The 27,243-nt window shown below is 57.4% G+C and overlaps 3 protein-coding genes across 4 annotated transcripts in view; 2 read left to right on the top strand and 1 right to left on the bottom strand.

Annotated features, from left to right (window-relative positions):
• The first annotated feature begins 1,991 nt into the window (after positions 1-1,991).
• Positions 1,992-5,063, top strand: LOC112857202 (chymotrypsinogen 2). The gene is made up of 7 exons (XM_025920487.2): positions 1,992-2,125; positions 2,783-2,886; positions 2,984-3,063; positions 3,405-3,483; positions 3,767-3,947; positions 4,034-4,167; positions 4,815-5,063. Exons 1-7 carry the CDS (start codon positions 2,074-2,076, stop codon positions 4,974-4,976), a joined length of 792 nt encoding a protein of 263 aa, XP_025776272.1. The 5' UTR covers positions 1,992-2,073; the 3' UTR covers positions 4,977-5,063.
• Positions 5,064-5,440: 377 nt separating this feature from the next.
• On the top strand, positions 5,441-9,456 carry LOC112857232 (chymotrypsinogen B-like). Its single transcript, XM_025920532.2, has 7 exons — positions 5,441-5,542; positions 6,339-6,442; positions 6,529-6,608; positions 6,971-7,049; positions 7,479-7,659; positions 8,743-8,876; positions 9,235-9,456. The coding sequence occupies exons 1-7, from the start codon at positions 5,491-5,493 to the stop codon at positions 9,394-9,396; spliced, it is 792 nt and encodes a 263-aa protein (XP_025776317.2). The 5' UTR covers positions 5,441-5,490; the 3' UTR covers positions 9,397-9,456.
• Positions 9,457-10,319: 863 nt separating this feature from the next.
• BCAR1 (BCAR1 scaffold protein, Cas family member) overlaps positions 10,320-27,243 on the bottom strand; it is a 38,819-nt gene continuing 21,895 nt past the window's right edge. For both annotated transcript variants that reach the window (XM_086688887.1, XM_086688888.1), the window contains exons 2-7: positions 24,646-25,257; positions 18,702-18,863; positions 18,414-18,530; positions 16,134-17,231; positions 14,951-15,040; positions 10,320-11,310 (exon numbers count right to left, since the gene is read on the bottom strand). In XM_086688887.1, the coding sequence (XP_086545013.1) occupies positions 10,798-11,310; positions 14,951-15,040; positions 16,134-17,231; positions 18,414-18,530; positions 18,702-18,863; positions 24,646-25,257 (2,592 nt within the window). In that variant the 3' untranslated portion in view covers positions 10,320-10,797. The remainder of the gene's footprint in view (positions 11,311-14,950; positions 15,041-16,133; positions 17,232-18,413; positions 18,531-18,701; positions 18,864-24,645; positions 25,258-27,243) is intronic.

Here is a 27,243-nt window from a genome sequence, read left to right as displayed (position 1 = left end):
CCTCCGAGCTTTGCTTGGCGCACTCCCGCATGCTCCCGTGACTTAAATGTCCGGGTGTGGGTGAGGCCCTCCTGCCTCGGTATTAATAATGGAGGGGGCTCTGTGCTGATGGATCCGATTCGGATCCACTGCTCCCCTCGCTCTCTGCCCCTCCCCCCCCACTCACTTTCTCTCTCTTAAAAATAAATCGGCATTTAACAAAATCTTTTTAAAATGATAAGGATATGAGGCACCTGAGTGGCTCAGTCCGTTAAGTATCCGACTTCAGCTCAGGTCACGATCTCAACGGTTGGTGGGTTTGAGCTCCATATCCGGCTTTGTGCTGACGGTGCTGAGCCTGCTTCAGATTCTGTGTCTCCCTCTCTCTCTCTGCCCCTGCCGGACTTGCACTCTCACTCTCTCAATGATAAATAAACATTAAAAATTTTTTGTTTTAAATGATAGCTCCTTAGCTGGTGGAATGTACATTTTACTTTTTTTTTTTTTTTTTAACTTAAACTCTCCAACTCCTCCCCATGGAAGCTTGCTAAAGCAGGAGAAATTTGTTTCTTTTCTTTTGTTCCAGTTGACTAGGGGCCTGGGCCTGGTAAGCGTGAGTTGTAAGGAAGAACAGGCTTGCTTAGGTAGCATGGTCTCACAGAAGGGGCCACCCCGCCCCCTGCAACCCATTTTGTGCCTTGCCCTCCCACCTGATATAGTGTGGCCATCCCTTGGTGTCATGGGACAGTCTTCTAGAACGTGGGAAGGGCACCAACAGGCAATGCAGGAAGGAGTTCAGAGGAGCAGCGAGTATGGATGATTTTGTGTTAGGCCTGGTCCTGGCTCAAGATGGGTCATGCCCTTTCATACTGTGGGATCCACACTATAAGCATCCCCCATTTTACATGCTTAGAAACAAAACCAGAGAGGGCAGGTAACCTGCCCAAGTCTCCACAGCTGTTTGGTGCTGAAATGTGTGCCGTGGAGCACACTACGGTCATCGATGCAATGGAAGTTAAAAACAGCCCTGAGATACCATTTTCCTTGTGTGTTTCACGGGGCTTCGCTGTGCCTGGCAGCCTCACCTTCAGATTTCTCCTCTTCCAGTTTCCCTGGTGCTGAGAAAGGGCCCCACTGCCCACCCTGTCGGCCAAGCCAGAAACAGGCCTCCTGCCTGCCTCCCCACGCCCCCATTTCCTGCCTGACCAGCCTCTACCAGCTCTCACTGGGTCCAGTCTTGCCCCAGATGCCACATGCTCCATTCCAGGAGCCCATGGGGACTAAGTGACCCAGCCTCACGTGAACAGGCAGTGGGCGGCTTGCTCTTCTGAGCCGCACTGCACACAGGCCACGTGACCTCCCCAGCTGTGGAACAGAAGGAACCTTCACTGAGACTTCTTGACCACCCCCCAAGACCAGGGGTAGCATCCTCAGCCCCCTGGCCAGACGCCCCTTTGTCCTCCCTACTTGATCACACCGCTCAGGTTTTTGTTTTGTTCTGTTTTCTTTTGTTTTGTTTTTAGGGGGGTGGGTGCAGAGGGAAGGAAAAGAGAGAATCTTAAGCAGGCTCTGTGCTGAGCACAGAGCCTGAGGCGGGGCTCAATCCCATGACCCTGGGATCGTGACCTGAGCCAAAATCAATAGTCGGATGCTCGACTGACCGAGCCACCCTAGAGCCCCTGCCCAGGGGTTTTGAATAACTAACAGACCAGATGAATTACTTATCCAAGTTTCTCCAGTCTATGAGACAATAGGCTGGGGCTCAAACCCTGCCAGGCCTGGCCCTGGCCCTCCTGAAACAGGGCCTAGAAGAGGAAGCCCAAGCTTCCTGAGCCCTTCCCTGTGGCTGTGGGTCGAGGGCCACCTTGTTTGGTCCCACCTTCGCCCTTGACCCAGACCCAAGCTCAACCATGGGCCGCAGCTGCTGCCATCCCAGGCCCTGATGCCAGGCCTGCTCTGGCACATCCTGCCTACTCGGGCACACGCCCAGGAAAGGGATTGTCACCTCAAGGTTTTCCGATAACAGCCTGGTGCACAGGGATATAATGGGGAGCTCCCAAGGCAGGGACCCTATGTCTCCTTGACCACGGCACCATGGCCTTCCTCTGGCTCCTCTCCTGCTGCGCCCTCCTGGGCACAGCCTTTGGTGAGTTCGGGGCAAGCAGAGGCCAGGAGGGATGTTTCCGCTGCCCTCCAGCCCCCGAGGCCAGAAGGGGCAGCTGGGTCCCTGCTCCCAGTTCGGCCGAGCACTGTGGTGTGACCCCAGCGGGTCTCTCTCCCCTCTGAGCCTCACCGGCCCCATCGCCACAATGGGGATGCTGGGAGGATTGGGCCAGACCAGTCAGTGTGAGGCCCCCAGGGGGAGGTGGGCCTTCCTGGGGCTGACTGAGGCCTCACACCCAGTGCAAGGGCTCGGGAGGACGGGTCCGGAGGCAGCGAAAACTCTGAACAGCTAGTGGCTCCCCAACAGACTCAGATGGTGAGCAGACAGGTGTGGGCGCCTTGGGGCCCGTGAGCCCAGCACTTGACAGCTTGTGTTCACTTGGTGCTTCCTATGTGCCAGGAACTCAGCAAGTTCCTGCCTTGCCTGCACACGCTTTTCTGAATGGTAAAGCGAGGCAGCGATGGGGCTGGGTTCAAACCCACAGAGCCCAGCCTCCGGCCTGTGCTTGAGTGCGGCTACCACCTCCCCGCCAGCCTGTTGGGCTTGTCTGGGCTGAAGCACAAGTCAGATTGAGTTGTCCCTGGGGGGTTCCCGGGACGCCCTTGGCCTCCATCCCTCACCTCATACCCCCACCCTCAGGCTGCGGGGTCCCCGCCATCCAACCTGTGCTGAGTGGCCTGTCCAGGATCGTCAATGGAGAGGACGCTGTCCCGGGCTCCTGGCCCTGGCAGGTGTCCCTGCAGGTGAGGGGGGATTTCTGCGCACGAGTGGGGGACACACTGGGGTCCGGCTGGGGGCTGCTGGTGTCCAGCCAGCACTGACCTCTCCATCTTCCTCCAGGACAGCACCGGCTTCCACTTCTGCGGGGGCTCCCTCATCAGCGAGGACTGGGTGGTCACTGCTGCCCACTGTGGTGTCAGGTGAGGGCCCAGGGTCCCCAGGAAACCCCTTGGTGGGGGAAGACTCCCGGCGGTGAGGGCCAGACCTTTAACTCCTCGTTCCTCAGTTTCCTTATTTGGACTGTGTCGAAAACCCAAGTCCTGCTTGTCTCCCAAAGGTTACTGGGAAGGAAACACACACACAGCAGGCTCTAGGGCAGTTTGTTTCAGGGGTAATTATTGAGATTTTGAGCTCCCGTCTCTGTGATCAACAACTTTGAGCAGATGCACAAAGGTATATGTGCACACGTACGCACCCGGCACCCCCGCACGGCCCCAGCACCTCACGGCAGGAACCCCCTCCTTTCTCTGGCCCTCTCCAGAACCACCCACCGGGTCGTGGCCGGAGAGTTTGACCAGGGCTCAGATGCTGAGGACATCCAGGTGCTGAAGATTGCCAAGGTATGGTGGCCCCCAGAGGCCAGGTGGGGTGGGCCCTCCGGAGCGTGCAGCCCTGAAAACCCCCTGCTGCTCTCGACCTCCCCAGTGGTCCACCGTGAGGGGGCAGAGCAGAAAGCAGGGCGTTCAAGGTCTGCACTTCGGTCCTGGGCCCAGCCTCAGGCTCCTGGGGCCACAGAAAGGCCTGCCAAGTTGAACAGGCATTGTCCAGAGAGAAGCACTGAGGTGATTTGGGGGAGCCTGGGACCCTGGTTCAGCTCTGTGTCAGCCTCTGCCCTCCCCATAGGTTTTCAAGAACCCCAAGTTCAACATGTTCACCATCAACAATGACATTACCCTGCTGAAGCTGGCCACGCCTGCCCGCCTCTCCCAGACTGTGTCCCCTGTGTGCCTGCCCAATGCCAAGGACAGCTTTCCCGCTGGGACCCTGTGTGCAACCACGGGCTGGGGCCTGACCAAACACACCAGTGAGTGACCTCTAGCCGGGCGGGTGGGAGGTGGGGGCTGCCGAGCGGGCATCTGCAGGTGCTGACCCCCCGCCCTGCCCTTCTAGATGCCCAAACCCCTGACAGGCTGCAGCAGGCGGTCCTGCCCCTCCTGTCCAACACCGAATGCCAGAAGTTCTGGGGCAGCAAGATCACCAATCTCATGGTCTGCGCTGGGGCTAGCGGCGTTTCCTCCTGCATGGTATGGTCTACTGGACTCACCCAGCACCCCCTTCCCTCCCAGCATGGGGCGGATTCAGGCCAAAGCCCAGGCCAAGGGGCTCGGCCAGAGAGAGGAGATGGAAATAACACGTAGGGCCTCTTTTGAAGGCTTGACATGCTCTTTCTGGAATTCCTGCCTGAGCAGTTGTAAAAACTGATGATCTCAACAGAGGGATGCAGAGCAAGGGCCTCTGGTCTCGAAACTGCCATATTGCAAAATTCCATTGACATCATCAATGTCTGAACAAATGCCATCCCCTGGATTAGTGCAGTGTACAACCTGGGCAGCAGAATATAGTGGCCCAGAGGGCTCTGGAAGGAATCGGGCAGCCCTCCCTCCCTCACGGTGGCTCCATAGCCAGGCCAGCACCACCCATGCTTCCTTCCTGTCAAGCAAACCAGCTTTATTGGGCCTCTATTATAGGACCCCAGCTGATGGCCCAGACGTTCAGGGGCACAGATCACAGACGGAGCTACTGAAGCTTCTTTCATAATCCCTCCAATATGCACGTGCCGGGCGCCTACTGGCCGTGAGGCCCCGGAATGGTCTCTGGAACAATGTCCAGGGGCCCCTGGCCCAGGGCACCTGGTGGCCAGATCCAAGCCCCTTTCTCTCTCCTCCTGCAGGGCGACTCTGGTGGCCCCCTGGTCTGCCAGAAGGATGGAGCCTGGACCCTGGTGGGCATCGTGTCCTGGGGCAGCAACACCTGCTCCACCTCTAGGCCCGGCGTGTACGCCCGCGTCACCGAGCTCATGCCTTGGGTACAGCAGATCCTGGAAGCCAACTGAGCCGTCAGCCCCACCGTGACCTCCCTGCTGACCTGCTCCCACAGAGTCAATAAACCAATAAAAGACACACTGATGATGGTGTCTCCTGTGTTGGGGCCTCTGAGTCCTCCTTCTCCCGAACATGGGTCTTCACTGGGTCAGGTACCAGAGGGTCCCCAGAGAGGCCCCTCTTTAGTCTTCCTCCCCAGAGAGTGGCCAGGAAGGGCACAGGTAGATGATGTGAGATCTGGGCCCCCGCCCGGCAGGCACGGCGGCCCGGGGGGTGGGCAGGGAGCGGGCCGCCGGGGGGGATGAGCCCTGCTGCTGGCTGCACACATCTGTGGTCCCAGGAAACCTTCCCAGGAGCAGCCTCCCGGGGCCGACTCTTTCCCAGGCCCGGGCAGGAGCCAGGTGCTTCTGAACCCAAGGACTCACGATAAGGGAGGGATGGCGAGGCGCGTTGCAATTGGTGGGCCAGGGGAATATAACGGGGGTCCTTCGGGCAGACCCCATCCCACCTCCTGAGTGGAACACCATGGCCCTTCTCCCGGTTGTCCTTGGCTTCCTCCTCTTTGGCAGCAGTTCTGGTGAGTGCAAGGTTCCGGTGGGCCCGGCAGCCCCGGACCAAGCCTCTCCCACTCCCCGGCCCCCACCGCCAGAAGCTGGGAACCGGAGGACCAAGTCCACACACGTCTAACCGTCCGCGGGGGCCGGCCCCCCGCCCACCCCTCTCAGCCTCTCTGGGCGCCTCCCCTCGGCTCCCCACTCCTCCTCCCCCTGGAGGTCCGTCGGGCCCCTCAGACTCAACCGGACAGGCTGGACCTGCCTCGTTTTGGCCTTGTCCACCCGCTCAAAAGCCGGGGTTCGTCCGGGCTCCTCCACACCTGCCCCTGAGCCCTAGGAGCTGTGCCTCAAGAATGTCTCCCACGCCCATCCCTTTGGCCCCGCCCCCCGGTCCTCTGGAAGTGGGCAGCCTCTCAGGTCTATGCTGCCCTGAGCGGGGCAACTCTGACCCCAGCCTGCCCCTGCTGCAGACCCAGGGGCCCTGGAAACAACAGCGACTCCAGCAGGACATCCCGGCCCCCACGCCCCGGGACCCTGGGGTCAGCAGGGGAGGGACGCTCCTCTCAGGACACACAGTGGACACCCAGCCTTCGGGCTCTAGGCCCCGCCCAACTCCAGATGCCCTCAGCCTCAAGGACCCTCCACAAGGACACCTGGAGCAGCTGCTGGCTGGGTGACAAGGGGCCGGCTGCCCTGCACTGGCCAAAGCTCTGGGTGCTAGGTTGCCACCTAGGTTCCAGAGGCCTGGAAGTGCCAGGCTCTATCCCTGGCCCCCTTGGGACACCATCCGCTGACCAGCTGCCGTGTCCCTGCCCCCAGGCTGCGGGGTCCCTGCCATCCACCCTGAGCTGAGTGGCCTGTCCCGGATCGTCAATGGAGAGGATGCGGTCCCCAGCTCCTGGCCCTGGCAGGTGTCCCTGCAGGTGAGAGGGAAGCTGAGGAGAGGTGGGTTAGACGGGGAGGGGTCAGGCGTGAGGGGGAAGGCTGACTGTGTCACCTCTCTCCCCAGACTCGCTCCGGCTTCCACTTCTGCGGGGGCTCCCTCATCAGCCAGCACTGGGTCGTCACTGCTGCCCACTGCAGGGTCAGGTGAGGCCTGCGTGGGGACAGTGGGGACGCCCTGCTGTCAGGGAATGACGGTCACTCCTTGCCCTTTCCCACCCCTGCCCGGCCACCCACTAGGCTTCCAGGGAATGAAGCCTGGCGGGAAGGGTCTGAGACAGATGGCAGGTGGGGACAAAGCTGCTGCTATCCGCCGCCCCCCTAGAGAAAATCCCCACCCTCATGCCCTCCACCACCTCAGGCCCCAGCCTGTTCCACGAGAGCTGGTTTAGTCCTGTGCCTCCACTTTATAGACGGGGCAACTGAGGCCCAGAGGTCCCCGTGGGAGTGAGGGGCCCAGAAAGGGCTTCCCTCCCCTGGGTACCCTCTGCTGCCTCCTCTCTCTCCAGGAAGAGCCACCGTGTGGTGGCTGGGGTGTCTGATCACGGCTCTGACGAGGAGGCTGTCCAGGTGTTGAGGATCACTGAGGTACCGCCAGGCAGGCCGGCTGAGGAGGGTGGGGCGGTAAGGCCATGGCAGGGCTGCCCCTGGGCGCCAGGGATGGGTGAGGACCGTGGCGGGCAGGGTGTGTGGGCAAAGAGGACCCCAGCCAGTCGGCTCAGTCCTCACCCACCAGAGCCTTCTTCCCTTCTTTCCCAAGTAAGAAGACTCCTATTCAAACACTGAAGTTTGGCTCATTGTAGAAAAGCACAAAAATAGAAAAAACTAAATATCACCAACGTGTCAAGGGCCATTTTCCCACCACTTTCCAGAGATTTTGTCCGTGCGGCCCCATCTGTGTTCGCTCTCAACAAGGGCCCCTTGGCACGGAGCCCTCTCCTGGCCTGAGGTCCCTCCCATCCATGAGATCGGCCATCCTCCCGTGAGGACTGCCCAGCCCCCATGGCGTCTCCACAGGTGTTTGAATACCCACTGTGGGACCAGGTTTCGGGCCGCAACGACATCGCCCTGCTGAAGCTGGCCACACCGGCCCTCCTCTCAACAACCGCGTCCCCCGTCTGCCTGCCCAGTGCCAACACCAGCTTCCCTGCCGGCTCCCTCTGCGCCACCACCGGCTGGGGCAAGACCCGGTATAACTGTGAGTGTCCTTGCAGGGGCTTTTCAGAAGGGAGACTCATTCGGCTTTTATGGTCTAAATTCCAAGCACACAAATTCCAAGTCGTATATCTTTCATTTTTTCTTTTTAAACATTTTTAAAAATGTTTATTTTTGAGACAGAGGGTGAGTGGGGGCGGGGCAGAGAGCGAGGGAGACACAGAATCCTTAGCAGGCCCAGGCTGTCAGCACAGAGCCCGATGTGGGGCTCAAACCCATGAACCGTGAGATCATGACCTGAGCCGAAGTCGGATGCTTAAATAACTGAGCCCTTCAGGCCCTCCTTTCCGTTTCTTTACTTAAAACCCTCTTAATGAAAGAATGAAAGAATAAAGATGAGCTTAAATACTGCACACTTGAAGACGAAGTTGCTGAAGAAACGCCCAAGTACCAGCAGGTGGCACTCTCACTTCGTTGCAACGAGGTCCCCACGGTCGGGTTTCCAGCCTGGACTCCTCTCCAGACTTGAGGCGGGCGCTTGTGTCAAGCTCGCCGTGAAGTCTGGGCCGGGAGTCAGATGTCCGGGTGTGGTTCGGGGCCCTGAGAGTCCGGCTGGGTCTCCCCTCCCCCGGCTGCTCCCTCCGCTGACGATCTTCCTCCAGAGTCCCGGGTGCTCCTGCCCAGGCCCCGGCTCACCCTCTGGTCCTTGACCGGGAAGGAGGCGGCCAGGAAAGGGCAGCAGGAGGACGGTGCTCCCCCATCTGCCACCCAGAGCGGCGGGTCCCCAGCAGCGCCCCGTGAAAAGGACGTCAGCCCCCTTCCCCGGAGGGGAGGCAGTGCCCCCCGCCCACCACACGGGCTGCCAGGGCACGGCTCGCGTGAACAGCTGTGCTGGAAGCCATGTCACCACTGCCTGGTGTGGAATCGGAGAGGAAGGGGTCCCGCAGGGACTGTTAGGTCTGAGGGAAGGTGGGGAGCTCCGTTTCTGAGGTCATGGTGATGGGGAAGGACTGGGAGCAGGCAGGGGGGAGGCAGGGTCTCCTCCACCCCGGGGTGGGCCGGCTGGGTGAGGGCTCCTGACCTCCGCTCCCCGCCCCCCCCGCCCCCGCCCCCTGTGTCCCTCCAGCCAACAAGACCCCCGACAAGCTGCAGCAGGCGGCCCTGCCCCTCCTGTCCAACGCCGACTGCAAGAAGTTCTGGGGCAGCAAGATCACGGACGTGATGATCTGCGCGGGGGCCAGCGGCGTGTCGTCCTGCATGGTGAGGCCTGGCCCCGCCCCCCGCCGGCCCCTCCCCCCGCCGGCCCCGCCCCCGCGCGGGCCAGGGGGCTGCTCCCTTCTGCCGCGTCCGCTCCACCCCTCTGGGCGGCAGTGGCGCTGGGGGCCCCCACGCCAGCCAGCCAGCCGGGGGAGAGTGTCAGCCACGTGCCCCAGGCCCACCAGGAGTAGGCGACAGAGCTGGGCCTGCCACGTGGCCCAGATCGGAGAGCCTCCTGCCCAGTCTCTGCCCCCACACTTGTCATTTGTCTGCACAGAACCTGCGCGGGGGCAGGTCAGGGCACACCGGGGCCCCGGTACCCCGCTTCAGGCTTGTAAACAGGTCCTTTCTCCTCCTGCAGGGCGACTCTGGCGGCCCCCTGGTCTGCCAGAAGGACGGAGCCTGGACCCTGGTGGGCATCGTGTCCTGGGGCAGCGACTGGTGTAACCCATTCTCACCGGGGGTGTACACCCGTGTCACCAAGTTTATTTCCTGGGTTCTCGGGGTTCTGGAGGCCAATTGAACCCCTGCCCCAACCCCCCCCCCCCACTTCCGCAAAACCCAAATAAAACCCTAGAGCAACTGCGTGCCTCTTCACTTCTGTGTCCTCGCCAGGGTGCTGAGCGGTGGAAGGCTGGCTGTCTTCACTGGGGTCCCCTCTGTGGAGTCCAAGAGGGCTGACAGACCCTACCCTTTCTTCACAGAGATGGGGAGACTGAGGCCCAAGTTCACATGCAGAACAGTCAGAGCTAGGAGAGGCACTCCCTGAATCCCAGGGCTCTTGTCTCACCTGGGGTGCCAAACATACTCGGAAAGGCTGGGGAGGCCACACGTGGACCCAGGACAAGGGCCCTCTGGGCCCCCACACCCCAACTTGGAGGCCAAGTCTATGTGTATTTCAAAATAGACACTTGGGAAGGAGTTCCACAAGCTGATACTATGAGCTTCTAAGAGCAAAGTTCTAGGTGAGGTCTGTGAAAACGAGTTTATGTGGAATCCCCCAGCGGTGCCCTCCACCAATCCTGTGCCACAGTAAAGCCCACCTCGCTCCCGGAGCCGCCTTGGACCCCACGCTGGCCCTCGCTCTGGCCGGGGGCCGTGGGACCTCACCGCGGGCTCCACACTCACCGAGCCTCTCCAGCCTCCAGCGCTGGTGTCACAGAGCTTCTCTCCAGCAGCCCCAGCTCCCCAGGCCTCAGGGCCATTGGCACACCTGCCCCCACCTTGCAGAAGACCCCTGGCCTCACGCCACTAGCCCAGCCCTGTTTCCCAGGGCCTTGGTTTCCTCTTGAAGGGACCCACTTTTTCTTTATCCTCCCGAGAGAGAACTGCCCATGGCATCACCACAAATCCACTCGGTAGGCTGCTCCTCCCCTGCAGCATCTGAGATCAAGGACACACCTGCGCACACCCAGGTGCCCTCCTGCCTCTCACACCAGAGGCCGCTTTTCATTTTTAAACTTTTATTTAAATGTAGACTATTAGTCAAATGATTGGAAAATCAATAATGAAAAATAGTGTTTGGGTTCTTCTCCTGGTTACAGTGGCGCTTGCACTGTCGGGGGAACATGGCACTCCTGTGGGTCGAGGGTCAGCTCGAGGGAGCTCAAGGGAGTTCAAGGGGTCATCTGAGGCCATGTGGGTGGAGGGGCTGTGCGGCTGGCCTGGCCCCCAGGGTACTCAGGGAAGACCACCAGCTCCCTCCTCAGGCTCGGCTCCCGGGGGGGTCCAGCTCTGCTTGGGCTCCTCCGAGGAGGCCCCGTCCCATATCCTGCCCCATCATAAATATGTACAAACCCCTGGACAGTCTGGGGCACCAGGCCCGGGCAGAGCTGGGGTGCCTGTCCCCACGCCTGCAGCATGGCGACTCTCTCAGGGCGGGTGCCGCCCTCCTCCCGACCCCCACCTCTCTGGTCCCGTGCTCTCAGGCGGCGGCCAGCTGGCCCAAGACCCGGCGGAACTGCTGGGTGCTATGCCCCAGCTCCTTGACCCTGTCCACCATGTCCTGGGCGGCGGCGGGTGACGGGTACTGCAGGGCGGCAGCCTTGGTGGTGGCGACGATGCCACGCAGGAGGTCACACAGCAGGTTGCTGTAGTGGGTCACCTGGCTGCGCACGTCGGCCGCCTTGGCCTGCCGTGACAGCGTGTCCCCGATGAACACCAGCTTGTGGGCGCTGAGGATGACGAACTTGCTGTGCGCCACGAAAATCTTGGGCGGCTGGTTGGTGGCCACGGCGGTGAAGAAGGCGTCCACAGCATTGGTCAGGGTGGTCAGGTTCGCCTCGCACTGCTCCAGGTAAAAGAGCAGCAGCTGCCGGTCCGAGGGCCCCAGGCCGCCCGGCCGCCCTGGGGCCAGGGGCTGGGCCGCCGTCCAGTTGGCCAGGTCGTGGTCGATGGGCCGCGACACCTCCTGCTCCAGTCGCTCAAACTGCTTCAGCTGGGGCAGAGGGAGAGCAGAGTGAGCATCGCAGCCACACGCACAAAGGAAACCCGCTATCTCTGCGCTACAGGCCGCGCACGGGTCCCCTCCAAGGAGCTTCTGCCCATCTCAGAAAGGTAGGATTCCATTTACAGAACAGTTTTGAAATGACAGAAGGATAGAAACGGAGAACAAATGAGCAGTTGTAGCGTTTCGGGACGCCAGTCTGTTGGTGTGGGTGCTGTTCCCTGCTGCCTTAGGACACAATCCTTGGGGGACACTGGGTGAAGGACACACAGGACTGTTCTGTACTCTCTCTGCAACCTCCTACGAATCTATGCGTACTTCAAAATGAGTTAAAAACACATACACACACACACACACTCACACACATTTTTGTCCTTAACATATACGTTGTAAAAAGATTCAAATACATTAAGCAGAAAAAAAAAAGGTGTCACCTGGAAACCCACGCACCCAGAAATAACCTCTGATAAAGTACAATTCTGGTAAATTATCTTTCTGTGACACGGGGCTCGATCCCATAACCCTGAGATCATGACCTGAGTCAAGATCAAGAGTTGGACGCTTAACCAACTGAGCCAACCAGATGCCCCTATAAATTATTTTTTACAATCAAACATTAACGTATTTACAGATGATATGATATAATGTCTCCAAAATAAATTGGGGGGAAGGGGTGCTAGATAACCAGGTTAGCTATTGTGCTGAGGGATTGGGGCTGGGTGAATGGTATCGGCACTGTCTTCTTTAATTTTATAAATATATTCAATTTCCCACAATAAAAACTTTAAACAAAAAAAGAAAGCGCTGGCTGGCTTAGCTGGTAGGACATGCGACTCTTGATCTCGGGGTTATAAGTTCGAGCCCCACATTGGATGTAGAGATTACTTAAAAAAAAAAAAAAAAAGAAAAGAAAAAAGGTAGGTCATGGTATGTGTAAAACTTCAGAAAACAAAATTCACATAAAAAACTGGTGACTATTCTTCAAGATGTTTTCCTTTAAACATGAATATTCCTATTTCCTTTTTATTTTTTTATTTTTATTTCCTATTTCCTTTTTAATTAGTAGACTGGAAACACAGTACATGTGACTCAAGAACATGGGGTTTATGGGCACCAACTCACTATGCAATCGAAAATGTGCAAGTAACTTCTGATTTCTCAAAAACTTAACTACTCACCAATAGCCTACTGTTGACTGGAAGCATTACCAAGAACAAAACTAGTTGATTAACATGTATTTTGCAAGTTACATGTATTATATACTGTATTCTTACAATAATAATTTTTTCAGTATTTCTAGGCTATGTGGTTCATCTGCAAGTTTTTTCAAATTGTTTTAAGTCTCCAAAATACTTTTCCAATATGTTTATTGAAATAAATCCAGGTGTAAGTGGATCCATGCAGTTCAAACCCGTGTTGTGCAAGACTCAACTGAAAACATAGTATTTTATATTCTACTGTTAGCACCTAACAGTAGGTCACATGCTTCGTGTCAGTCATGACAGGAGGCGGGAAAGGGAAACTTCTACAACGGGCAGCCCCTGCCTTGGGAGTTATCAGCGTGGACTGACGTGTCCTTACCAGCGCTGGTTCTGCCCAGGGGACTAAGCGGCTGGGACCAGCTGTGCACAGATTCAGGGAAAGACAAGTTCTATTTTACCCAAGATTTCAAGGCTTAATTGGCTAAACCACCCTGGAACCGCCCTGTCCGAATATCTGAAACACTCGGACTTTCCTCCTCAGGCAGCAACCTGGTGAAACTCACCACTCGGCTCTCATATCCAGCGAGAAGCACACTCATTTTTAGTTGAAACTCTGCAGGGTCTTTCCTGTTTTCTGACAATTCTTAATACCTACATACTGTTCTACTGTATGAATGTTTATATTTTATTTAATCAACCAGTATTCCAATATTAGATATTTGGGGTGGGGGTTTCTAAATCTTTCACTGATGTGGAAACAGAGCAATCAACACCCTTGTCCATACATTTTACCTGCCATATTATACTTGTGCTTTATGCTCTGGCCTAAGAGCTCTAGACCTTTAGAGTTTTTCATCTATACTCCTATCTCTTATTCTAGCTTCTAGTAATTTCTCTAAGTGATCAAGCAGTTACATGAAGAGATTTATATTCAGCTCAGCACCGTTTACAGAAGTAATAACTGACATGTCCACCAACAAGGGACTGGATAAATAAATGCTGGAAGGGTCCAGAGAAAGATAAAGTACATGTTCATTTCTCTGATCAGTGGAGATTCCGTATATTATTAGGCAGACAGACAGATGATGGATGGACAGAGAGATACCTAATAATTACCCTTGGTTCCTTTACTGAGTACATTATATGGGCCAGGCACTTCCTAAGAATTATACATTCTTTACTCACTCCTTAAAATTACTTTGAGATGGATATAACTATGATCCCCACTTCACAGCTGGGGAAACTGTGGCTTTGTGGGTCTCAGGATGGAGCCGGCTCTCACCTACACCATCCTTCCCCCTGACTGGTGGAGGGTGGGGGGTGGGGGGTGGGGGAATGGGTGGGAGGTGGAGGGGTGGAGCGAGGACAACTTTATGGGTGATGTTTCTGTGCTTATTTTGTGCTAGTCTATGTTTCAGTTTTTTATTATTTTCATAATCAGATAAAACTTCCTTATTTCTTAAAAAAAAAAAATCCCTTTCCCACCCTCAGGAAATGATCCAAAGTATGAAGAAAATTCTATGTCTTCAGATAAGCACAGTAGTATCATTATACTCAGGGAAACTGGGTACAACGTAAACAGTCAACAATAATAGATATTATGAGGCCTTTAAAAACAATTTATAAACGGGGCGCCTGGGTGGCATAGTCGGTTGAGCGTCCGACTTCAGCCAGGTCACGATCTCGCGGTCCGTGAGTTCGAGCCCCGCGTCGGGCTCTGGGCTGATGGCTCGGAGCCTGGAGCCTGTTTCCGATTCTGTGTCTCCCTCTCTCTCTGCCCCTCCCCCGTTCATGCTCTGTCTCTCTCTGTCCCAAAAATAAAAAACGTTGAAAAATAAATAAATAAATAAAAACAATTTATAAGGAAGGTTTGATGCCATGGAAAAACCTTGGAATAAACGCAGATGTAACTATTCACAAAGTATCCTCTCAAACACATGGACAGAGGTCACCCCAGGGGCAGGAGCAGGGCTTAAAACCTGGGGCGCCTGGGTGGCGCAGTCGGTTAAGCGTCTGACTTCAGCCAGGTCACGATCTCGCGGTCCGTGAGTTCGAGCCCCGCGTCAGGCTCTGGGCTGATGGCTCGGAGCCTGGAGCCTGTTTCCGATTCTGTGTCTCCCTCTCTCTCTGCCCCTCCCCCGTTCATGCTCTGTCTCTCTCTGTCCCAAAAATAAATAAAAAACGTTGGGAAAAAAAAAAAAAAAAAACCAGCCCCAGTGCACCACCAGTACCTCTGGGGCTTTTTCCCTGTCTTACACTTTTGTGTATGTGCTCCCTAAAAGGTTTACCATGATTACTCTCATAATAAGTCACACACAAATCCAACAAACACACGGGGAGACAGCCACACAGTTGAGCGGGGCCTGGCTGGCTCACTGGCCCACGAGCAGCCCAAGCAGAGAGAAGCTGGCCAGCCTGGGGATCCTCACCTGCTGCAGCTCTAGCTGGCCCTTCCCCTGCCGCATGATGTTGCCTTTTTCCAGCAGTTCCTTCTGGGTCTTTTCAAACTCTTCCTTCCCCTGGAGACAAGACACAAGGACCGGGCTGAGCCACAAGCCCCCACAGGTCTGGCGGGGCACAGGGCAGGGAAGCCAGCCACCAGGTGGCGCTGCGAGCCAGGCCCAGGCTCACACTGCAGCCATCAGACTCAGAGTGGGGACAGTTTCCCAGGAGGCAGCTCTTGCGGCCTCTTTCACCTCCTCTAGCCCAGAAAAGGGCTGGGTACACTGCGTGTGGCCAGGTCATCCTCCCTGCCCCCGCTTCCACACCAGGAATCACATTCAAACCCCTCCCCTTGGCATACGGGGCCTGTTCATCCATCCCTGACCACCTGGCCTCTCAACCTGGCACCTGCTGCCTCTCAACCTGGAATGCTCCTTACCAGGGCACTCAGCTGGCACCCAGGTCTCTGCTCAGAGGCCTATCCCTACCCCATCTTCCCATCTGCTTGTTTTACTTATTACCCCACACCCGCAACTATCTCTGCCTTTGCTTATACTTCAGAATCCATCTCTTGAGACAGAACAGAGGCACTTCCTGCCCTGGTCACTGGAGAAGCCCAGCCCTGGCTGGTACTGCAGGACCCCTGATGACACGGCCAGGTCGATCTAAAGGGCAATAGGTAGGTAGAGGAATGGGTATGGAGCAGGGGGCATATAGCCTAGAAGGTCAAAGAGAGTGGGCACAAAGATGCCTCGTTGGCTCAGTCAGTTGAGTGTCCGACTCTTGATTTCAGCTCAGGTCATGATCCAGGGTTGTGAGATCAAGCCCCACGTCAGGCTCCACACTGAGTATGGAGCCTGCTTGGGATTCCCTCTGTCTCTCTGTCTCTCTCTCCCTCTGTCTCTCTCCCTCTGCCCCTCTCTCCTGCTTACACACGCCGTCTCTAAAATAAAAAATAAAAAAATTTTAACAATAAAAATGAAAAAAAGAGAGTGGGCAAAGGGACTCACTGAGCCTACTGGGGCCCAAATTCTCTTTTGGCCACAAAAGCCCTCCGTGTGGAGGGGATTAAGGTCCCCATAACAGGGGTGGCAAAACTAGGCCCCGGAGGAGGCCAGAAGGCTTCCCCCAGGGAATCCTCTGGGGACGCTGGGCAAGGCGGGCACCTACCTGTAGATGGACGTAGTCATAATCCTCCATCCAGCCCCCCTCACTGTTCTCATACTGCCCATCTGGCGAGTCCTGGGAGGTGAACTTAGGAGGTGAGGGCAGGGGCCGGGACTGGATGCTGCTGGCCTTGTCGATGGGGTTGGGGTGCAGGGAGCCGCCCCCCTCAGGCCCCGGGACAGGGGCCTTGGTCCGTCTGAAGAGCAGCGAGGCATTGCCATGCAGGAAGGAGGCCAGCTGCTTGGCGTCCTCGGGCACAGCCCGTGAGCAGGCCACCAGGCGGTCCAGGTCTTCGGGAGCGGCCCCCGGGCCTCCCCGGCCACCGTCAAGGGCCTGACCGTGGGCCACCAGCGTCTGGTACACATCCTCCATTTTCTGCAGCTGCCGGCCAAGCTTAGCGTGCAGCGTGCGGTCAGAAGTGTGGGCAGCGTTGCCTATGGCACCGCGGGCAAACTCCAGCAGCTCATGGACAGCCCCCTGGGCGGCGGCCACGGCGGCCCGCAGGTCCTGCACCGGCGGCTCCTGAGGCTCGGAGGCACCACGCCAGCCTCCACACGCGGGGATGCCGCCCGCCAGGTCCAGGAGGTGCGCCACGCTGGCACTCACGCCCTGCTGCAGCCGTACCAGGGCCTCCACAGCCGCCTCCAGCTCCAGGGGCTCACGACCCGGCACCGCAGCCTCCAGGGAGGAGGCCGACTGGCTGCTGCGTGTGCTGCCCGTACTGGAGGCCGACAGGCGCTTGCCATCAGCAGGGGCCTCCCGCTCCGCCGGGGGCGGCACCGCGTACACGGTGTCATCAGCCGCACCGCCATCGGACGCCTCTGGAGGAAGAAGCCGCTCACGGGGCACGTCATAGAGGGTGCCGGGACCGGGCCGTCGCAAGCCAGGGGGTACGTCATAGAGGTCAGGAGCGGGGGGCGGCACGTCATACACATCCTCAGCCGGCAGCGAGTCCGGAGGGGGTGCGGCGAGGACCAGCGGGTGGCGGGTTGGGTCAAAGGGCTTGGCCTTGGCAAAGGCGGGGGGCACGTCATAGGTCTCCTCACGCAGCAGTGGGCCGTCAGGCACATCCTTGCTCACCGACGGAGGAACGTCATACACCTGGGGGCACAGGAGCGGTCAAGGGTGCCCGCCCAACCCCTCCGGGAGCTGAGGATCAGCACCCAGTCACACATCCAGACACAGCACAGGTGCGCACGCGTGTCACGGTTCTTGTCCACACAGGTTGTGGCTAAGAGCCCAATTGTGGAGCCAGACCTGAGTTCAAAATCCTGGCTCCACTGCTTACTAGCTGTGGGATGTAAGGCAGGTGACTCAATTTCCCTGTGCCTATCTGTTCAGCCAGAAGATGGGAGAACTCTTTCAAAGGTTTGTTGTGAGGATTACATGAGTTAATTCACTGCGTAAGTATAAATACTTGGTGAGAGAACAGCGGTCATACCACCACCACCACCATCACGGCCACCATGACCGTCACCATCATCACCACCACAACCGCTACATCACATCACCGCCACCACCTCACCCCATCGTCATCATCACCCTCACCACCATCGCCACCATCATCTTCATCATCACTACCACCACCACCACCATTTACGTATTCTCGACTCTGTGGCAGAAGCTAGGAAGATTTGTGTTATGTTTTGGATGACAACACCTTGGTTTGCCCAGGACGGTCCTGGTTTATGCCCAATGCCCCTCATAATTACTAGTCCCCCTTTCACTCTTAGAAGTGTCTTGCTTTGGGGCGCCTGGGTGGCTCAGTCGGTTGAGCGTCCGACTTCGGCTCAGGTCATGATCTCACAGGTCATGATCTCACAGCTCGCGAGTTCGAGCCCCGCGCAGGGTTCTGCACTGACAGCTGAGAGCCTGGAGCCTACTTCAGATTCTGTGTCTCCCTCTCTCTCTACTCCTAACCCACTCGCATTCTGTCTCTGTCTCTCTCAAAAATAAATAAACGTTTAAAAAAAAAAAAGTGTCTTGCTTTGAATAATAAATTCTGTGGTCACCTTTCTAATATCCTGTGTGATCCTCTCAAGAACCTGCTAAAGAAGACCTTACGAGTGGTCCTCTTGCCGACAAGTAAGCTGAAGCTCAAAGGAGCACTCAGTTTCTACTTCCGTCACAGAGCAAGGGACAGAGCTGGCGCCTGTTGTCACGTTTCTTGTTGCCTCTATCCCTGCAAACATGGGTCCCCACCCCACAGCACAGGCACATCCAAAACTCTTTACAGAGATCAGGCCTCAGCCCGTGAGGCCCCAGGATTCCCTGACTACTCACGGCATGGTGGCTGGACAACGGCAGGCCCTTCTCCACACTGGGGGGCACATCATATACATCCAGCGATGGATCCCGGCCATTAGGACCCTTGACAGCCATGGGGGGCGTGTCATATACCTGAGACAGAAAAGTGCAGTGATATGGGTACTAGGGCCACCTGAGGGGATGGGAAGAGCAGAAACCACACAGCTCCTCCCCTGGGGCCACCCCGGCCAAGGCAGAGAAAGCACGGCTCCCTGAGTGGGGCTGGGCTGAGGCCCTCACCCCGACCCCTACCCCAATACCTACCTCCTGGCCATACTGGCTGGGAAGCAGCCCCCGAACAGGGGGCACGTCGTAGATATCCTGGGGCCCCGGGGCTAGCAGGTGGCGTGGGATGTCATACTCGTCCTGCTCTGGCTGGGAGGCCTCGAACACATAGCCCTGTCCCACACGGGTGGGTACCACCACCTGGGGGCAGACAGCCAACCGTCACCACCCTGCCACCTCCAGCCTAGAAACCAGCCTCCGGGACCCATCCTCTGGTCTTTGGGGAGACTCTACACCCCCATGAGGTGGGTGAGGTACACAGGGAGGGTGCGGGGGTTTCCAAAGGTGGGCTGGGAGGCCAGTCAGAGGCAAGGTTTTCTCATTCCTTTTACCTTTACCCTTTCTTCAAAGCACAAAGTGTTTGGGGAGCACTAGAACCCCCAGGGTTTATTTAGAGTCGTCTGGTTCTGGCCAGGAAATGTCAAGTAGTCTCTACAGGTGGATGACCTGGAAGGTTCCAGAGGAGCATACAAGTGGGCTTGACTGGGATGTCCCTGCCTCACAACACCTCCTAGCTGCACCCTCCTCAGAAAGGCTTCCAGTAAGGGGCTCTCTCGACTGCAGGACCAGCTTCTTGGCTCCAGGACGAAGAGAGGATAGTGCCAGGCTGTGCCCTCCTCACGCTGGGCCCAGAGGTGGCCTGCAGGAGGTCCCAATTATTGGCGCCTGGGGCTCCCAGAAGGTGGTGGCCTGGAGAGCAGCAAGTGGTGCCCCTGTCATCCTCATCAACCGAGCATATGCTGGGGAGATTCCTGAGGGCTGGGCCACCAAAGACTCCCAGACCATCAGGGCCAGTTCTGGGGCTATTCTGCAAAGTTGGGTGTGGGTGTGAGGGAGTGGCCAAGACTACAGCCAAGACCCCCCCGCGCTCCAATACACCACGCCCACAGGGCCGCCAAGGCCACCACTAACCCGAAAAGGAGAAGACCTTAATTAGGGGTTGTTGGCCCACAGAAGGGGCCAACACGTTCCCCTCTCTGGTGCCCTTCCCTGGCCTGGCGTCCAGGACAGCAAACTGCTGAGAGCCCTTCACACCAGCCTCTTTCCCGGCAAGCACCCCGGCCATGCAGGCTGCAGGCGGCCCAGTGGGAGGGGCTGGCAGGATGGAACCCAGCTCAGGGCACGCCTCCCCCACAAGGCTCCCAGCTCAGCACTCTGGGACAGAAAGGCCTTTTGTTCCCTAATCAAAGGGGACGTCTGGAACAGAGTTGACTCAGGCCCTCCCCACACACATCCCTGGAGGGGAAGCAGGGCTGGCCCTCAGGCTCAATACCCCCCAGAACCCTGCAGACCATGCCTGGCCCCCAGTGCCCATGGCACTGACAGCCAGCTGTACACGCCCGTGTATCCTGGAGGGTGCAGGCTTCACACGCAAGCGCTAGGTACTCCAGGAGCAGCAGAATACCCAAACCCCGGAGCGTGGGCACCACGTGGGCACCGGCACTTTTCTCATCAGCCTGGGGCTTGGCAGAGCCTCCTGCTGATGCATCCTTCTGGCCCCCTCCCCAGCAGCACAGCCTCTCTGTGGAAGCGCCTCCACGGGGGTATTCCCCACCCACCCCACCCCACCCCACCCCACCCCCAGCGTGTCTGGGAGTAGAGCTGGCGGCCCTCCCCAGACTCATCTCCCTCCTTGAGCCCCAGACTTGAGTCTCCTCCAGAGCTATTTTTAGACGCTAGAACCTGCCAACAACAGGGCAGGCGGGGCTGGCGGGGGCTGGCGGGACGTGGCAGGTTGGCAGGGCCTCGAGGCAAGGCCCAAAGCGTCTCCAGGCCCTGCTGACTCCAGAAGGCAGATGGGGACCCCGCTCACTCCCACCGCAAGCCCCTACGGTGCCTCCTGAATGTAGAGAGAGCAGGGAGGGCAGGCGGAAGGGCTCTGGGGCTGGACCCCAGGCCCAGGCTATCGGCAGCTTGCCACTCCTGCAGCTGAGCTGGTGACAGTAAGCAGCTGTCCTGGCCAGCAAATGTTCTCTGCTAGAAAAAAACTGTAAGGCAGCCACTAGTGGGGAAAAGCTTGTTAGGGAAACCTACTCTCCAGAGAACTGCTGAGCCTGCTAATCACAGTCTGCCCTGCTCTGCACCTGAGGCCCCATTAGCAGGACCCTGAGGCCGCCGGGGGTGGGTGACACAGCCAGAGCCCGGGAGGAGACGCAGAACCCCAGACCCAAGACCCACGTGCTCTTGCGCATGCACACGCCAGCAGTTCAGGAGGCCAACACAGACGCAGAGAAAACACGCACAGTACCCACAAAGACAGACCACAGAGCTAGGCAGGGCAGCCCCATCAGGGTATCTGCAGAGAGGGGGGAGATGTGGAGCCAAAGAAGGCCCCGGAGATCCAATGGGAAAGGCCACCACCACCTGCCGCATTCTGCTCGGGGCCCCAGTCGCTCTCCAGGCAGCTTGGCTGCTGGTCTCCCCCTTTTGCAAAGTGGATGTCACCCCACGTGACCCAGGCCGGCTCCTGCTCTGGCACGCCCCTTCCTGTCTGAGCCCCAGATTCCTTCTCTGGAGCAGAAGTGCTGTGGGACCTAGCAGGTCCCTCACTGAGAGTGAGGGACAAGCTGGGTGCAGGTCCCCTTCCAAGCTCCTGGGCTCCCCAGGAGGAATGGTGCTGAGTTCAACTCCATTTGCCCCCGTGCCTGACCCAGCGCCACAGCTGTCCCCTTAGCACAGCTGCAGATCCTGACCCAAAGGTGTTCCCCCAAAAGTGACCTCACAAAAACACCTCCCTCTCTGCGGGCCCCACCTGCTCCTGCCCTTGGCATCCACGTCCCAGCCCAGAGGATGTTCATGTTGTGCCGTGGCCCCAAATTCTCTCCCCAGCCACACAGGCCACTCTGGCCGAGGGTCCGGACATCTGACCCTTCTTCCTCTTGTGTCTCCTGGCCACTGTTCTCATCGCTCACCTTCTAGCTTCCTGGATACCAAGGCCCCCCCGCCCACTCTACCCCGTCCTGGCAGGTTACCTCCTCACCCTACCTGACCTCTACCCCTGAACCAGAAGCCTCAGTTTCCCAAACTTCTGAGGGGGAGCACAAGGCTAATGAAAGCAGAACCATGAAATGTGGGCAAAGAAGCGCGCACCAAGACGTTTATCGCCTCATTTTAAGAGAGACACGTGCAATCTGAAACTGCCTGGAATCCATCCCTGGGGAGGGGGTGACGCAGCAAAATCTGGCGTGGCGATCACAATCACTTCAGGGACCCAAGAAAATGCTTCTGATAACTGTGGGACTTACAATTTCAAAATGCAAAAGTCTGCATACAAATCTCTGCAAGACAGGGAATATGCTAGACAAAATATGCCCAAATTCCCAGGGATCACCTCTTGACGGGGAAATCTCTTCTCCACGCTTTTTCGTACATTGTGCGTTTTCTACAACACATAAGCACCGTTTCATGATCATAATATAAAAGCAGATGCAACCGAGGCTGCCCAAGCGAGGAGACGAGGCTTCTTACAGGAGAGCCACCAAGCCCCAGGACACAGGGCTCTTGTTCCCAGGCCACCAGCCAGATGAGGGCCCTTGGGGACACAGGCTCTGGGCAGCCAGGTGAGCCCAGATGGAACCTGAGAACAAGCCCTTCACAAGGGAGGGAACCAGAAACCACAGCCAAAATGTGGGTTCAAGTCCACAGCCCAGTACAGGGGTCTTGCTGCTGCTTCCTGGTCCACGGGGCTTCCAGCGCCTGCCCCAACCTCACAGACACCACGACAAGTTTGTCCATAAAGATTCAGGGAGAGAAGCGGGCAGGGGAAAAGGCATGCCTCTCCAGGGGATGTGCCGTGTGTGTGTGTGTGTGTGTGTGTGTGTGTGTGTGTGTGTGTGTGTGTGAGAGAGAGAGAGAGAGAGAGAGAGAGAGAGAGCGAGAGAGAGCGAGAGAGCACGTGACCAAGAGAGGGACTGTGTGTGTGTCTGTGAGTGAGTGTGAGCATACAGGGGGATAGACTATGGCCTGTCCTCAGGCTCACCAGCCAGGCACTGCTCCCTGCCACCTCCCCACAGGACAGGTGTTTCCCTGGCAGGGCTCTGTTCCTCTCCCTAAAGCACCTTAGGAGCGGCCCATCTCTGGCCAGGCAGCTGAAGGAGCAGGGAGGGCAGGAAGTGGGAGCCAGTGACCCAGGGTTCCCTGGTGGCCAATGTCCATGGAGCTCCACCCTCAGCTGGCCAGCCTGACCTCTGGCCAGGTCTCCTGGCTACCAAGCTGCACCCTGTGGGCAGGGGCAGGGTGACGCTGCCTGCTGACTACTGCCCAGCTAGAACGGGCAGGGCTCCCACCTCAGCCCTGGACACGCTTTGAGGACAGAGGCTCGGTACCGTGAGGGGAGTGCCCACTCAGCCACCGTCTCCCCAGACACAGGTGGCTCTAGAGTAGACGTGGCACAAACACGAGGCCTGGTCTGCGTCTCGGGGAGCTGATCCTCAGAGTCCAGCGGCTTCTCCTAAGGGCTTCCGGGGCACACTGCCTGCCGCGGTCTCCCTCTGCAGAGGGGTGAGCCCGGCAGCTGGGGCTGGGCTGGCTTCGGGAGCCCTCCCTGCTGGCAGGGGTGGGTTTCTCAAGGTCCTCCTGAGCGAGCTGTGAGGGAAGAACAGCATGGAGGAGACAGAGAGTGCCGGGTGCCACAACTCTGTCCTCAACAATATGGGGGAGGCCTCCTCTGCTTCTGGGCCTTGGAAATTTCACTCCCCGAATCTTCAAGGGACTTGGACACGGAAGGACACAGGCCACAGGGGAGAAGAGGCTGCTCCTGACTCAGCCCAGAGCAGCCAGTGGGGCAGAGCCTCCTCCTTCGCACAGGTGGACGGACTTGGGGGTGGGGCGTGCGGGCAGGCCTGTGTAGAGCCGAGGGTGCCGCCCTCAGGGCCCTGTCCCTCAACCCCGCATCCCCTGGCAACAGCGTGCAAGGTGACCTCTGAGAGACCCTACTCTGGCAACGCCCCCGGTAGTGTCCTCCCCACTGTCCGAGCATCACGAACAGGTCCCTCTGCTGCCCGCCAACGTGCCGCAGGACAGAAGGGGCCGGGCGCCCGTGGAGCCAGGAATGCCAGATGCGCTCCATGCTCACCCAGGGGGCTGACACGCACTCCCAGGGGGCTCGTGGGAGCCCCAGGCACAAGGAGGCTGGCCTCTCCCCTTGGTCTTCCCCCTTGCCCTGCTGGCTGCGATGCAGACACACTGGATGGAGCTGACGCGGCAACCATCCTGGCCCATGAGATGCCAAGCCCCATGTCGAGGATGGTGGAACAAGATGGACTGAGGTGTGGCCCCTGATACCCACGGAGGTGCTGTCAGCCTGACACCGCTCACATCCAAACCACGGCATACGACAAAGTCTCGTATCCAATCGACTCCTGTGCACTTTCAGCCGCTCTCGCGTAACAGTTTTACTGAGCGCCCCCAACACCCCTCCCTCTCCTGGGTGTCCCCCACCCCCACCGGGCCCTGTCCCCTGAACTCTGTGGGCTGAATGATGTCACTAGAACATGCAGTGCGCAGGACACTCCTACTCAAAACCCTTCACCCTCAGGCAGGTATCTGGTTCCTCAGGAGCACCACACCCCTGGCGGTTGGTCCCCAGCCTACTGCTCGGGCTTCACCTGCCAAGTCCCGCCTGCCCACCCTTTCCAGACTTCCAGGCCTTCGACAGACTGCATCCTTTGCTGGTGACACCCTCCCAATGGGGTTTGTCCACTGAAGGCTACCTCATGATTCAAGGCCAGCTTGGATGTCTTCTCTGTGGGTTACCTGTTCACCTTCAGTAGACGGATGAACACATTCCCCAAACACTCACCTCCCATCTTGGCCCCAGACGAAACGTGCAGCTGGAGCCCTAGAGACGCCAAGGGTACTCAGTTGGGGCCAGAAACCAGGGCCTGGGCAAAACTTGCCAGGGGGGTTGACAGGGCAGCCTTACCTTTGCCGGTGGCTTCGTCCCCTCCCAGCTGCGTGAATCCATGGATGGGGGCACCTGGTAGATGTCATGTCCTATGCCAGCAGAAGGTGGCACCTGGTAAATATCCTGGGCGGGGCTGCCAGGCCCTGGGGGCACCTGGTAAAGGTCTGGAGCTGGGCTGGGAAAAGGGTGATGGGGCATCTGCTTTGAGAACATAGATGTCTGTTTGGCTGGGGGAGACTGGAACTGTGGGCTGGGTCCAGGGGCTTGGTAGAGGCCTTGCTGAGTCTTGCTGGGGGTGGGCACCAGGTACACGCTATCGGGCTGGGGCTGGTATGTGGCAGGCAGCATGGGCGTGTACTGGGCAGCCGGGGCGTGGGGGCCAGGCTGGGGCTGGGCCGAGGTGGCAGGTGGGCCAGGCCCGGGCCCTGCTGGCTTCTTGTCGTGCATGCCCACCAGGATCTTAAGGCGGTTCCCGGGCACAATGCCTTGGCGCCCATGCAGCGAGCAGAGCCACCAGCCATCCAGGCCTTGTGTGTCCCGTTCCAGCACCGTCATGATATCACCCTTGCGGAAGGAGAGCTCATCCGGGGACTCGGCCACGTTGTCATAGAGGGCTTTGGCCAGCACGTTCTGGGGAGAGAGGAAGCAGGTGTGCATGAGGATGTGCATCAGGGGCTCAGTGGCAGAGAGGGCTCTGCCCACCCCACCCCCCACCAGCAGAGAGGCCCAGCTGATGCTGGCATTTTCCAAATAAGCCTCAAAATCCTCTCGACTGCAGCCACCACCTTCACTCCAGGGAAGCCACTCCCTAAGTCACATGACAACACTGGGGAGAAGAGTAATAATGCAAATAATGGTCACCACGTTCTGGGAAGAAAACAGGATACAAACCCTCCCTGCTCCAACTCAACAGTCCTGCTGTCCTGCCAGAGCAATCAGCCAAGAGGAAAGAAACGAGAGAGTGGGGAGGGGACATACAGGGACAAAACGGTCACCATCTGCAGACCATATGATCATCTACATCATAATTCCAACAAATTAGAATCAGTAACTGATGAGAAAGAAATATAGAAAAGACATCGCACGACAACAACAAAAAGCTACTAGTTATCCAGGAATTAATCAAGCAAAGACAGCAGGAGACCTCAGGGGAAAAAATGTGTACTTTCTGCCAAAAGGCTCAAGGAAAAACCTGAATAAAGGGGAAAACATACCAAGTTCACGGTGGGATGACTAAGCACTATAAAAGGCCAATTTGCCCAAGCTTACTTAATAAGTTACAATTATAACAAAAATGCCAGGAGGATTTTTTTTTTTTTTAAAGGAATTTGACCAAAGGAGGAGAATCCTTTTAGAATTAAATGGAGGAACAGAGGTCCACGAATAAGCAGGTCAGTTCTGAAAATGAGATGCAAATGGGCACTCCACTTTCCTTTCAAGCTGTGAGGATGTGCCACAACTCCGCATCAGCGAGCTGGCACGGGGCCGATGCACCAGGACAGGGCCCGGAGACAGCCCCATGCTTGGGGAACCCGTGGGACGCTGCAGGTGGTACCACACAGCCATGGGAAGGACAAGACCGCTTCACGGGTGCTATGAGAACTCACTCACCGTAGGAAGAAAAATCAGTCCACACACTTGCCTTGTGTTATAAACAAAGGACATTTAAAGACCCAAGTGTCAAAGACACAACTCTAGCTCTAATAAAAGAAAAAATCGGGGAGAATATCTTCGTGGCCTAGAAATGGGAAAAATTATGAAATACAACTCTAGAAACAAAGATCCCCAAAGCACAAAACATAAGGTAACAACAACAATGACACATGGATGGACTCAACCTCACCAAAGTGAATGGTTTCTACTGCCTGGGGGAGAACACAAAACTGACAGGGTAACAGATCACCAATGACAAGAGCGGGATCAACCTAGAATCTGGAGGCGTTTCTCCAAATCAGCAAGGCAAAGATAAGAACACCAACAGCAAACCAACAAAATGAAAACAGCAAGTTCTCTGAAGGGGAAAAGGAATGGCCAAGACCACTACGAAGGATGCTCAGGGTCCAACCAGCACAGCGAGACATCTCTGCGATTCTGCTGTGTGCGCCCGCAGGTGTCTAGGTATCTGGTAAGGAAGGTCAACCACGCCCTCCTGAGTCAAAATAACAGGCAGATCTATGGCCCAGAATCGTTTATGTACATGTAATAAATGTCTACAAAACAACTCTATGTTATTTTCCAGACGTTTACCCAGGGATAGACTCTAGACACGTTACATTAGCATGGATGCTTCTGAAAAAGGGACAGACATCAGGAATGAGGAAATTACAGCAAAATAAGAAAGGGGTCTCAAAAGACAGTGACCACAGAAGAGCAATACCCTCCACCAGCCCCACATTTTACCCTGTAATTCTCCTGGTAACCCTCCCGGCCACCCCGGAAGCACGCACGACTACAGGGCTCCATTAATTAGCAACCCTCCTCCCCCTCCACCGCAGAGCAGGGCCATGAGCTCCACATGGCCCTGGCACAGAAAGGCCCTGCTGCCAAGCAGCCTGTGTGGGACATGGGAAAGGCCTTGGGGAGACTGGGATAGAGGCGGGAGGACCACAGCACGGC

The sequence above is a fragment of the Puma concolor genome, chromosome E2 (assembly GCF_028749965.1).
Source record: "Puma concolor isolate L17-30 chromosome E2, mPumCon1.1.hap2, whole genome shotgun sequence".
Classification (NCBI taxonomy): domain Eukaryota; kingdom Metazoa; phylum Chordata; class Mammalia; order Carnivora; family Felidae; genus Puma; species Puma concolor.
This window is presented reverse-complemented; position numbering and strand designations above follow the sequence as displayed.

Bases quoted from the DNA above. Each gene is read 5' to 3' on its own strand.
- LOC112857202 (XM_025920487.2), top strand. From the start codon at position 2,074: ATGGCCTTCCTCTGGCTCCTCTCCTGCTGCGCCCTCCTGGGCACAGCC. The intron at 2,887-2,983 runs GTGAGGGGGGAT...ATCTTCCTCCAG, and splicing joins CCTGGCAGGTGTCCCTGCAG to GACAGCACCGGCTTCCACTT. The intron at 4,168-4,814 runs GTATGGTCTACT...CTCCTCCTGCAG, and splicing joins GCGGCGTTTCCTCCTGCATG to GGCGACTCTGGTGGCCCCCT.
- LOC112857232 (XM_025920532.2), top strand. From the start codon at position 5,491: ATGGCCCTTCTCCCGGTTGTCCTTGGCTTCCTCCTCTTTGGCAGCAGT. The intron at 6,443-6,528 runs GTGAGAGGGAAG...CTCTCTCCCCAG, and splicing joins CCTGGCAGGTGTCCCTGCAG to ACTCGCTCCGGCTTCCACTT. The intron at 8,877-9,234 runs GTGAGGCCTGGC...CTCCTCCTGCAG, and splicing joins GCGGCGTGTCGTCCTGCATG to GGCGACTCTGGCGGCCCCCT.